At 46.2% G+C, this 12155-nt stretch overlaps 1 protein-coding gene across 1 annotated transcript in view; it reads left to right on the forward strand.

The window, feature by feature from the left end:
- The window catches only part of ERN1 (endoplasmic reticulum to nucleus signaling 1), a 95050-nt gene that overhangs the window by 25049 nt on the left and 57846 nt on the right, over positions 1-12155 (forward strand). Inside the window, exon 2 of the mRNA XM_008271709.5 lies at positions 11364-11484. Coding sequence (XP_008269931.3) covers positions 11364-11484 — 121 coding nt within the window. The remainder of the gene's footprint in view (positions 1-11363; positions 11485-12155) is intronic.

Here is a 12155-nt window from a genome sequence, read left to right on the forward strand (position 1 = left end):
ACCTGTGTGGGAGACCCGGAAGAAGTTCCTGGCTTCTGGCTTCAGATTGGTGCAGCTCCTGCCTTTGTGGCCAATTGGGGAGTGAACCATCGGATGGAAGACCAGATCTCGTGCGTGTGCTCGCTTGCTCTCTCTCTCTCTCTCTCTCTCCCCCCTCTCCCCCTCTCCCCCTCTCCCCCTCTCCTTCTCTCTCTGTGTAACTCTGACTTTCAAATAAATAAATACATCTTTTAATATATATATATATATAAAATTTAATGCCTGCCAAGGGTCTTTATTAAAGAATATTAGTTTTTTAAATATTTTAAATCACATAGTCTTTTTTAAATTTTTATTTATTAATTTGAGAGGTAGAGTTACAGACAGAGAAAAGGAGAGACAGACAGAAAGATCTTATATCTGCTGGTTCATTCCCCAAATGGCTGCAACGGTCAGAGCTGGGGCAGTCCAAAGCCAGGAGCCAAGAACCTTCTCCGGGTCTCACATGGGTGCAGGGGTCCAAGCACTTGGACCATCATCTACTGCCCTTCCAGGCCATAAGAAGAGAGCTGTATTGGAAGAGGAGCAGCCAGGACTTGAACTGGGTGCCCATATGGGATGCCAGTACCACAGGTGGAAACTTCGCCCGCTGTGCCACAGTGCCAGCCCTATAGAATATTATGTTTGAGGAACTTCCTGCTGGATTGACATTATTGTACTGGTTGATTTTTTTTTTCTTTTGATGAGAAACCCTGTAGGGGTTGAGACATACCAGAAAGCATCTTTCTGATGTCTCCTAAGATCAGCTGATCTCTCTTGTGGCTTTCAGCCAGTTCTAGGAAACAGAAAAATCCAGTTTGTCTGTAGTACCTCTTACTAACCTTTATTTTTTCTTTAAATATTTTTGTGCCAAGTCATCTTTTAATACATTTCCATGAAATTTTTTATTAAGATTTACTTATTTGAAAGAGTTACAGAGACAGATTTTTTTTTTTAAGATTTATTTATTTCTTTGAAAGGCAGAGTTACAGAGAGGCAAAGGCAGAGAGAGAGAGAGAGAGAGAGAGAGAGGTCTTCCATCCACTGGTTCATTCCCCAAATGGCCACAACAGCCAGAGCTGGGCCAATCCAAATCCTGGAACCAGGCGCTTCCTCCAGAGTTTCCATGGGGGTGCAGGGGCCCAACAACTGGATCAGAAGTGGAGCAACCAGGTCTCAAACCTCCCCCACCCCCTCCTCCTCCTTTTTTTTTTTTTTTTTAAAGATTTATTTATTTCTTTGAAAGGCAGAGTTACAGAGAGGCAGAGGCAGAGAGAGAGATCTTCCATCCACTGGTTCATTCCCAAAATAGCCACAATGGTCGGAGCTGGGCCGATCTGAAGCCTGGAGCCAGGAGCTTCCTCCAGTGTTTCTGCTGGAGTGTAGGGGCCCAGCTCTCTGCTATGGCCTGGGAAAGCAGTAGAAGATGTCCAAGCGCTTGGCCCCTGCACCCACGTGGGAGACCCAGAAGAAGCTGCTGGCTCCTGGCTTCAGATCAGCCCAGCTCTGGCTGTTGCAGCCATGTGGGGAGTGAACCAGTGGATGGAAGACCTTTTTTTTTCCTCTCTCTCTATCTGTAACACTACCTTGTAAATAAAATCTTTCAAACAAAAAAGAATAGTTTAATTAAAAAAATGCACACACACACAAAAAAACAAACCAGCCTTTGAACAAATTCTAGAAGTCAGTGTGATGTTCCTAAAAGGGAATTGTTAACCAGATTATTGTGTTTTAATATTATTATTATTTTTTTAAGATCTGTTTATTTATTTGAAAGTCAGAGTTACATAGAGAAGGAAAGACAAGAGAGAAAGGTCTTCCATCCACTGCTTCACTCCCCAATTGGCTGCAACAGCTGGAGCTGCACTGATCTGAAGCCAGGAGCCAGGAACTTCTTCTGGGTCTTTCCACGCGGGTTCAGGGGCCCAAGGACCTGGACCATCTTCTACTGCTTTCCCAGGCCATAGCAGAGAGCTGGATCGGAAGTGGACATGGGATGCCGGCACTTTAGGCGGTGGCTTTACCCACTGTGCCACAGTGCTGGCCCCTTAATATTATTAAATACTGTATTCTGTTAGGGGTAGAGAAAGGAAGGGGAGAAGATTCTTAGAAAAGATTTTTATTTTAACTTTTTACTTATCATAAAAATAACATTACAGCATTGTCATTTGAATTTAACTTTTAGAGATAGACTGTTGGGTTGGACTTGATTGGTTTCCATGTCACCTGAATGCAGTCTTGGTCACAGTGGTAGGTCTTCCTGAGTGTGTGTGCACCTTTGCAGGAGTAGGATGCACCGGTGTTGTAAACAGAGCAGAGGTCATGGCCCTCATCAAGAGCAGGTCACTTTGGTAACCTGGATGTGGTGTTTGTGGGCGTGGCCCTGTTTCCCAGGGACTTAGAGACGAGCGATCTCTGCTAGCTTTGGTACCCTCACTCCTGACCCTTTTTTATTAGTTCAGCTAATTCGAACAGTTCTTGAGATGAGTGTCTAAAGTTTACGAATTATATTTCTTTGGAAAATGAAGTATTTCTGACCCCCTGGAAGAGCATTCCGCTTTGTCGGTTCTGAGTCTCAGAGGGCTGAGTGCCTCCTGCTGCCCTGACATGGGTTCCTGAGGGCGAGTGGAAAGAAGGCACAACTTCACCCGCAGATGTGGCCTGTGAAACCAAGCCCTGGGTCTTCTGGCTGGTCTCCAGCCACTGGTGAGCTGCTCCTTGCCTGACTAGTTCCCAATTGCTTTTAGAAACTTAGATGGATTTTTGTTGGAGGCAATTTCATTTGTTTTGTGCTGTTTAAACACCTACCCACCCCTTGTGTCTGTAATTCCTGTCACTTAAGACTTCCTAAACCATTGTTTCAGAAGATGTCTTAGAAAAGATTATTTTCTTACCTGAAATATAAGTTAATTAATGCAAGAACAACTAATGATTAGCTGAGTTCTGAATGTTGAGAATAATTAAATTGTTGGTGACTTACTTTTAATCATTTCTGCATTGGCAGTTGGTGAATGTCTTTGTAGTGAATGTAGTGAGTGGCATATTTTATGAAATGGTGAGGCCATTGGACTTTATGAAACACTGCTTTATTTTATTTTTAATATTTATTCATTTATTTGAAACGCAGAAATACAGAGAGAGAGAGAGAGAGATATATTGATCTTCCATCTGCTAGTTCACTCCCCAAATGGCTGCAGTGACCAGGGCTGGGCTGATCCAAAGCCAGGAGCCAGGAGCTTCTTCTGGGTCTCTCACAGGGGTGCAGGGGGTCCAAGTACTTGGGCCATCTTCTGTTACTTTCCCCAGGCACATTAGCAGGGAGCTGGATCAGAAGTGGAGCATCTGAGACTCAAACCAGCCCCCAAAACACTGCTTTATAATCAGAACAATGAACATCAAGATCTAGCCCTAGGCCGGCACCGCGGCTCAATAGGCTAATCCTCCGCCTAGCGGTACCGGCACACCGGGTTCTAGTCCCGGTCGGGGTGCCGGATTCTGTCCCAGTTGCCCCTCTTCCAGGCCAGCTCTCTGTATGGCCCAGGAGTGCAGTGGAGGATGGCCCAAGTGCTTGGGCCCTGCACCCTATGGGAGACCAAGAGAAGCACCTGGCTCCTGCCATCGGATCAGCGCAGTGCGCTGGCTGCAGTGCGCCAGCCGCGGAGGCCATTGGAGGGTGAACCAACAGCAAAAGGAAGACCTTTCTCTCTCTCTCTCTCTCACTGTCCACTCTGCCTGTTAAAAAAAAAAAAAAAAAAAAAAAAAAAAAGACTAGCCCTGGCCTTACATTCATCCTCATGGAAGGGAGACTCTTGTTGAAGTCCTGGCTGAGCAGGGCTGTGGTAAGGGGTAAGGGCGCTTTTTTTTTTTTTTTTTTTTTTTTTTTTTTTAAGTTGTATTTATTTGAAAATCACTCCCCAAGTGATTGCAACGGCTGAGGCTGGGCCAGGCCAAAGCCAGAAGCCAGGAGCTTCATCTGGGTCTCCTAAGTGAATACAGGGGCCCAAGTACTTGGGCCATCTTCTGCTATTTTCCCAGGCACATTAGCAGGGAGCTGGATTGGAAGTAGAGCAGCCAGGACTCTAACTGGTGCTCATTTGGGCTGCCGGCACTATAGGCAGTAGCTTTACTTCTATGCCACAACCTGGCCCCAAGTGAGGGCTTTTCTGTCACTGAATCTTACTAAGTGAAATATGCTGTTTTATCAGCAGCTGTTTCCCCTGTATCCTCGGCTTTGAGTTACTAGGCTTCATGGTCCTCAGGCTGAACATTTCCAAGATAATCTCTGGTCACCTCACTTGAGAGGGTTTATGTGGGCAAAGACTGTTCCCAGGAACCAGCCAATTCCATAACAGATGTTTAGTTAGGCTAAACTAGATTACCTGACACTATCATTCTCTCCCTCTACAGTGTTTCTGTAGATTACTTCCTAGAAGTCCCCATCAAAGCTAAGAGTATGTATTTCAGTAGTTTTAACAATGAGTCAGATTCTGTATTGTCACCGCGAAGCAGATCCGCAGGATCAACATTGCCTTTCTGGTTTCAGACTCTGGAAACCAGCGCGTGTGTCTGTAGGGCCTGTTTCTCTTCGTCTCTTAGGGAAAGGCGAGCTGAGGAATGCAGTGACTGAGCACAGGTCATGTGCCCATTTGTTATCGTGAAGTAGTGTGGTTTTGATGTTCTCAGCTGTGCTCATATCACAAAAAGCATCTAGAAGCATATGTACTTCACGTTGGTTACAGCAGCCATGTTTGAAGACAAGCCTTCTCATGCTTTAAGAGATGCTGGAGCGAAGACCAGAGAATTAGTACTATTTACTTGCCTTACAAGAGAATAACACAGTTCAGAGGAGCTCCTCAGGCATTCTGTTTTCAAACACCAACAACCTTAAAAGAAAACTTACCAGTTGTGAGAGGACCAGCGCCATCATTCGACATTGTGACTAGCCCTCAGGGCCCCCAGTTGCAGAATTCAGCTTCTGTCTAATGCAGGCATGGGGAACATCCAGCCCCTGGGCCGTGGGCTGCGAAATCTTTTGCTGTGGCTGGCCCTGCCAAGGCAACCGCAGGCAGGACTCGGAACTCAGCAAACCCAGAGCAGGCTAATTTTTAAGTTGATAATTTTGTTTAGCATGAGAATGATATTATAAACATCCCATTGGTCCCTGGCAGAAAAAGGTTCCCCACCCCTATGTCTAACTAAACCTTTGCAAGATTTTTAGAAAACTCTTAGTTTCATAGATTTCATAGTTTCTTAGTTTCATAGATAGTTGCTCTTCCTGTGGTTTCCAAGATGCTCAGACAAAGCAGGTGGCTTTTGTTTCTAAACTAGCAGTGAAGGAATACTGATGTTTTAGTAAATATTGACTCATTTAAATGTTACTGTTGTAATAAAATAGATTTGGGGGACATTCATTAGAGTTATACCACAGGCTTTAATAATAGCAGCAAATTCTTGTATTCTTGGATGAATATGATCTGATCGGGATACCCCTGTGTCTTAAGTCTTTGTCCTGGAGCTGGTGTTGTGCTGCAGTGGGTTAAGCCATGGCTTACCATGCCGGCATCCCATATTGGAGTGCTTGTTCAAGTCCTAACTGCTTTGCTTCCAACCCAGCTCCTTGCTAATGTGCCCGAGAAGGCAGCAGAAGTGTCTCAAGTACCTGAGCCCCTGCCACCCATGTGGGAGACCAGGATGGATTTCCTGGCTCCTGGCTTCAGACTGGCCAGACCTGGCTGAGCCAGGGGAGTGAACTAGCAGATGGAAAACTGATCTCCCTCTGTCCGCTCCTTTTCCCTCTTTCTGTCACTCTGACGAAGGGAGGGAGAGAAGACATCTTGAAAAATAAACCTGAAAAAATAAAATTTTCTCCCTTGTTTGGTGGATATCTCTCACTCTTGTTGTCTCTCACTCTGAGAGAGAGTGAGACACCCTGTCTTTCAAATACATAAAATAAATATTTTTATTTATTTTTAAAAATAGGATCACAGGTGGTCCAGTTGTCTAATATCCTCAGGTTGAAAGTGCTTCCTCTGAAACTTGGGCATTCATAGGAGATCCTTTCAATTCCAGCTTCTCTTCTACCTGTTCACTTGAGCATCTCCTTTACATTTTACGAAAAATTCATTGCCGATTACATAATCATACTGTAGAAAATTTCGAAAAGTAAAATGAAAAGTATTGAGATAGTTTTGCAGTGTTCATCTTTTCTGTTTGTAGAGGTTTGGTATACGGGGGTGAGTGTGGGGCTGTGAGTAGTAGGGGTGTGGACAGTTTCAGTGGCAGTGGCAGGTTTAAGTGAAGAGGGGACTGCGTTGCAAGGGTGGTGTCTGAGCCACAGGGAAGAACGTGGCTGGGCCTCAGGAGAGGTGCGGCCAGGCGCTCTCCGTCTCTCAGCCATTTCTGCTCGGGCTGCCTTCTCCCTTTCTTTCTTTCTTTCTTTCTTTCTTTCTTTCTTTCTTTCTTTCTTTCTTTCTTTCTTTCTTTCTTTCTTTCTTTCTCTTTCTTTCTTTCTTTCTTTCTTTCTTTCTCTTTCTTTCTTTCTTTCTTTCTTTCTTTCTTTCTTTCTTTCTTTCTTTCTTTCTTTCTTTCTTTCTTTCTTTCTTTCTTTCTTTCTTTCTTTCTTTCTTTCTTTCTTTCTTTCTTTCTTTCTTTCTTTCTTTCTTTCTTTCTTTCTTTCTTTCTTTCTTTCTTTCTTTCTTTCTTTCTTTCTTTCTTTCTTTCTTTCTTTCTTTCTTTCTTTCTTTCTTTCTTTCTTTCTTTCTTTCTTTCTTTCTTTCTTTCTTTCTTTCTTTCTTTCTTTCTTTCTTTCTTTCTTTCTTTCTTTCTTTCTTTCTTTCTTTCTTTCTTTCATTTATTTTATTTATTTGAAAGAGTTACAGAGAGAGGTAGAGACAGAGAGAGAGGTCTCCCCTGATGGCCACAACGGCTGGAGCTGCGCTGATCCGAAGCCAGGAGCCAGGAGCTTCCTCTGGGTCTCCCACGCGGGTGCAGGGGCCCAAGGACTTGGGCCATCTTCTGCTTCTTTCCCAGGCCATAGCAGAGAGCTGGATCAGAAGTGCAGCAGCCGGACTAGAACTGGCGCCCATATGGGATGCCGGTGCTTCAGGCCAGGATGTTAACCTGCTGCGCCACAGCGCCAGCCCCTCTGCAGCTCTTTCCACATGGCAGAAAACACACTCATTTTCACAGAAGTCTCTCAGCTACCCAGAGAATTCGGCATAGTTCTTGTGTGGCTCCCAAGCTCTGTTGTATCAGACAGTCATCCCTGTGGTAATTATTTGATGGGTGAATAGAGGGGGATCGGTATGGATTTCCCTGTCCTGGCCTTCAGGTCTGCACACATCTACCCTTTCCACTGTTCTGTTTCCAGACTGCCTCACCTAGCATGACGCACCACTGCATGTGCCACTGCCACCCAGCCCCCTCTGTGGGAGGTAGCCCTGTCTCACTGTGCTGCAGGCCAGGGCCTGTAGGTGGGAGCAGGTCCAGATGTGGATCGTCACTCCCAGGACCCGTGGGCTAAAACAGCTCTAACTCCTCCCCAGACAGTGACCTGAGGATGTGTGGTTGCAGCAGACACCACCCTTGAGGATTCTGTTTTCCTGGCTGGGCCTACTGTGATGCTAAATGCCTAGTTCCAGAGGTGGAATTAAAAGCAGGCTCTTCCTCCTCCGACTTACGGCTTTGCACAGGGAACAGCCCGGCAGGCAGAGTACAGCTTGCTGTTGCTTCTCCCTTGCCAGTGGAGTGGGCCAGGCCCCGCAGAGGGGAGAGCTGCTCTGCCTCTAGGCCGGGCACACCGAGAGACTGGTGAGTGGAGTTCCACCCCCTCTGCCAGGGGACCCCCTTGGAAAATGAAAGCAGAGAGGAGAGAGTTCATTCTGCTACCTCGGGCTGCCCTGGAGAGAGCCACTGAGGTCTTCCCGTCTCAGAGAAGGTCTTACTGAGGGTGACCAGGCATTCTGGGGTCAGAGTCCTAAGCACAAGTAACTCCCCATCCTTTTGTGTGTAGCACTAAAAGCCAGCCTTAATGTTATAGTGTAAAAACAGCATTTGTGCCAGAATTCAAGCTGTTGCAGTGAAAGCAAGTTGCATTGCCTTGTTTTTATTCAAGACAGATAATATTCAGGATAGTATTGTGTGACAAAGGAAGAGAAAATCTCATTATGAGGGTGACATTGCTAAGTAGCCCCTACCTCAAAAGGGAAGCCTTAGCAGCTGTCACCTAGAGGTATGTGTACACACACACACACACACACACAGTCACCACGGAAACCACCAGTGAGGGAGGGTACAGTTCCTAGAAAAGCCAGAGGATAGGGTCTGTCTAGTGTGATTAATCATAATGTACAACAAAGTTAGTATTCTATATTTTTCACTTGATAAAGTACGCAGTGTAGGCATTTTTCTATATTGTAGGTTTTTCTAAGCATATGTGTCCTTTTTTTTTTTTTTAAGATTTATTTATTTATTTGAAAGAGTTACACAGAAAGGGCTGGCGCCTTGCGGCACCGGCACACCGGGTTCTAGTCCCGGTCGGGGCGCTGGATTCTGTCCCAGTTGCCCCTCTTCCAGGCCAGCTCTCTGCTGTGGCCCGGGAGTGCAGTGGAGGATGGCCCAGGTCCTTGGGCCCTGCACCCCATGGGAGACCAGGAGAAGCACCTGGCTCCTGCCATCAGATCAGCGTGGTGCGCCGGCCGCAGCGGCCATTGGAGTGTGAACCAACGGCAAAGGAAGACCTTTCTCTCTGTCTCTTCTTTCACTGTCCACTCTGCCTGTCAAAAAAAAAAAAAAAAAAAAAAAAAAGAGTTACACAGAAGGAAGGAGAGGCAGAGAGAGAGAGGTCTTTCCATCTGCTGGTTCACTCCCCAACTAGCCACAATGGCTAGAGTTGTGCCAATTTGAAGCCAGGAGCCAGGAACTTCTTCCGGGTCTCCCACATGGCTGCCGGGGCCGAAGGACTTGGGCCATCCTCCACTGCTTTCCCAGGCTATAGCAGAGAGCTGGAGCAGAAGTGGAGCAGCTGGGACTTGAACTGGTGCCCATATGGGATGCAGGCACTGCATGGGGCGGCTTTTCCCATGCTCTGCCACAACACCAGCCCCAAATTTGAGATATTATTGGAAATTGGGTTCTTTCAGTGGCTTTCCCAGGCCACAGCAGAGAGCTGGATCAGAAGTGGAGCAGCCGGGTCTTGAACCAGCACCCATATAGGTTGCCGGCACTTCAGGCCAGGGCATTAACTTGCTGCACCATAGTGCTGGCCCCTTGGGCTATTTTCTTTAAAATTTATTTAAAAATTCATTGAGCAAAAAAAGTACATATTAATTTTTTTTATTATTATTTTTTTGACAGGCAGAGTGGACAGTGAGAGAGAGAGAGACAGAGAGAAAGGTCTTCCGTTGCCGTTGGTTCACCCTCCAATGGCCGCCGCGGCTGGTGTACTGCAGCCGGCGCACCACACTGATCCGAGGACAGGAGCCAGGTGCTTCTCCTGGTCTCCCATAGGGTGCAGGGCCCAAGCACTTGGGCCATCCTCCACTGCACTCCTGGGCCATACAGAGAGCTGGCCTGAAAGAGGGGCAACCGAGACAGAATCCGGCGCCCCGACTGGGACTAGAACCTGGTGTGCCGGCGCCGCAGGCAGAGGATTAGCCTGTTGAGCTGCGGCGCTGGCCAAAAAAGTATATATTAAGTTAAGCTGTGTTTTGTTTCTGAGTGAGGGTAGTCAGTGTTGTGGCAGCGTAAGCCATTGCTTCTGATGCTGGCATCTCATTTCAGAGCACTGGTTTAAGTCCTGCCTCTTCACTTCCAATCCTGCTCCCTGCTAATGTACCTGGAAAGGCAGCAGCAGATGGCCCAAGTGCTTGAGTCCCTGCTGCCCTTGTGGGAGACCTGGGTGGAGTTCCAGGCTCTGCTTTAGCCTGGCCCAGCCTGGGTCATTGCTGCCATTTGGGGGAGTGAATCAGTGGATGGAAGATCAATCTGTTTCTCTCTCTCTCTCTCTCTCACTCTTGTTGTCTCTCACTCTGAGAGAGAGTGAGACACCCTTTCAAATACATAAAATAAATATTTATTTTTTAAAGTATATTTATTTTATGTATTTGAAAGGTAGAGTTAGAGAGCGGGAGTGAGAGAGAGAAGTCATCCATCCGCTGGTTCACTCCCCAAATGGCCACACAGCTGGGCCAACCCAGCTGAAGCCAGGAGCTTCTTCCGGGTCTCCCACATAGGTACAGAGGCCCAAACGCTTGGGCTGTCTTCCGATGCTTTCCTATGTACATTAACAGTGAGCTGGATCGGAAGTGGAGCAACCGGGACTTGAACCAGTGCCCATATGGGATGCCAGCACCACAGGCAGTGGCTGTACCCTCTACACTACAGTGCCAGCCCCAGTAAATCTTTTTAAAAACAAAGAACAGGTGGGGGTTATGCTATTAATTCCTTTTGTTTTATATCATGTCTTAATTGGAATCTTGATGGTTATTACTTAAGTTTTTTATATAATGAAAGCTTGTTTTCCTATTTTACTTTAAATACTTTCCCATAATTCATTGCTTTTTTTTTTTTTTTTTTTTTTTTTTTATTTTTTGACAGGCAGAGTGGACAGTGAGAGAGACAGACAGAGAGAAAGGTCTTCCTTTGCCGTTGGTTCACCCTCCAATGGCCGCCGCGGCCGGCGCGCTGCGGCCGGCGCACCGCGCTGATCCGATGGCAGGAGCCAGGAGCCAGGTGCTTTTCCTGGTCTCCCATGGGGTGCAGGGCCCAAGCACCTGGGCCATCCTCCACTGCACTCCCTGGCCACAGCAGAGGGCTGGCTTGGAAGAGGGACAACCGGGACAGAATCCGGCGCCCCGACCGGGACTAGAACCCGGTGTGCCGGCGCCGCTAGGCGGAGGATTAGCCTAGTGAGCCGCGGCGCCGGCCTTCATTGCTTTTTAAAATGTCTCCATAAGTGTGGGTTGTTAGCATTCTTCTTTATCATAAAGACAAGATGATTAGGTTTTAGAGAGTAAAATAGACCCAAGAGAAGGAAGTCAGAAAGCTGAGCATACCATGCCCCTCTGTTTCAGCAGAGGCTGCCCGTGGGTTATTTCAGAATTTCTGTTTTTGCCACATTAAATCATGAGCCTGTCTGTCTGCAGGTAGGATCTGTTTAGATAGAAAAAGGCGACTGTGTTCCAGACCTGACTCAGCATTGTCTAAACACGTGCCTGGTTGGGAATTTAGGGTCTCCTAAGCGGGGGATTTTCAAAGGATAACTTTGGGGATGGAGGTTTGTGATTGTACATGCCCACGGTGAGCAGTCATGTTGATGTGAGGATTCTTCTCACCTCCCATTGCAGATATTTGGAAGTTCCAGCACAGTGACACTTCCTGAAACCTTGTTGTTTGTATCGACCCTGGATGGAAGTTTGCATGCTGTCAGCAAGAGGACAGGCTCAATCAAGTGGACTTTAAAGGAAGGTAAGTTGGGTTGTTGGATAACATGGACATTTGTATCAGCTGTTACAAGTAAGCACATTCCAGATAAAGAGAAAAAGGTTGGTTCGTTAATAAAATTTAAAAGGAGAAGGAAATCAGAGAGGAGGAGGAATTCTTCTGGCGGGTGTATTTGCAGCGTTAGTTGTTGTGATTATCCACTCAGTGCATTAGTTGAAGAAGCATTATTTTTTCTTTTTTGATTTAGCTTTGGTCAAAATGTCATGTTTAAATGCCTGTAGGCTGTTGTATTAATAGCTCTGGTTGGTTGGTCTTTATGAAAGCATGCTGCATTAAATTTGCTAAATTCTGATGATTAGAATCTTGTAATCATAATCATAAGAGGATATCTTGTCGACACCTCAAATTACTCTTTGTCTTGTAGAAGCTAAAATAATTGAGGGTGGTAAGATTTGGCATTCATCCAAGCTAACCACTTTATTGGGTTATTACAGTAAGAGCAGTAAATGACTGAACTTGTTTATCTTGAACTTCACGCGTCCATCTGATGATCTTACCAACCTGGTGGTAGTTAGCAGAGTCGAGCCCCACAGCTGGGAAAGTGTATTTGATTTCCAGTGTAATCTTCCCAGATAAATCCATGCAAACCCAAGGGTTTGGGTCTCTCCACGTCATCTCTGGTCCGTAGTAATTCT

Source organism: Oryctolagus cuniculus, chromosome 17 (genome assembly GCF_051225735.1).
Source record: "Oryctolagus cuniculus isolate XC-2025 breed Fujian yellow rabbit chromosome 17, ASM5122573v1, whole genome shotgun sequence".
NCBI lineage: Eukaryota > Metazoa > Chordata > Mammalia > Lagomorpha > Leporidae > Oryctolagus > Oryctolagus cuniculus.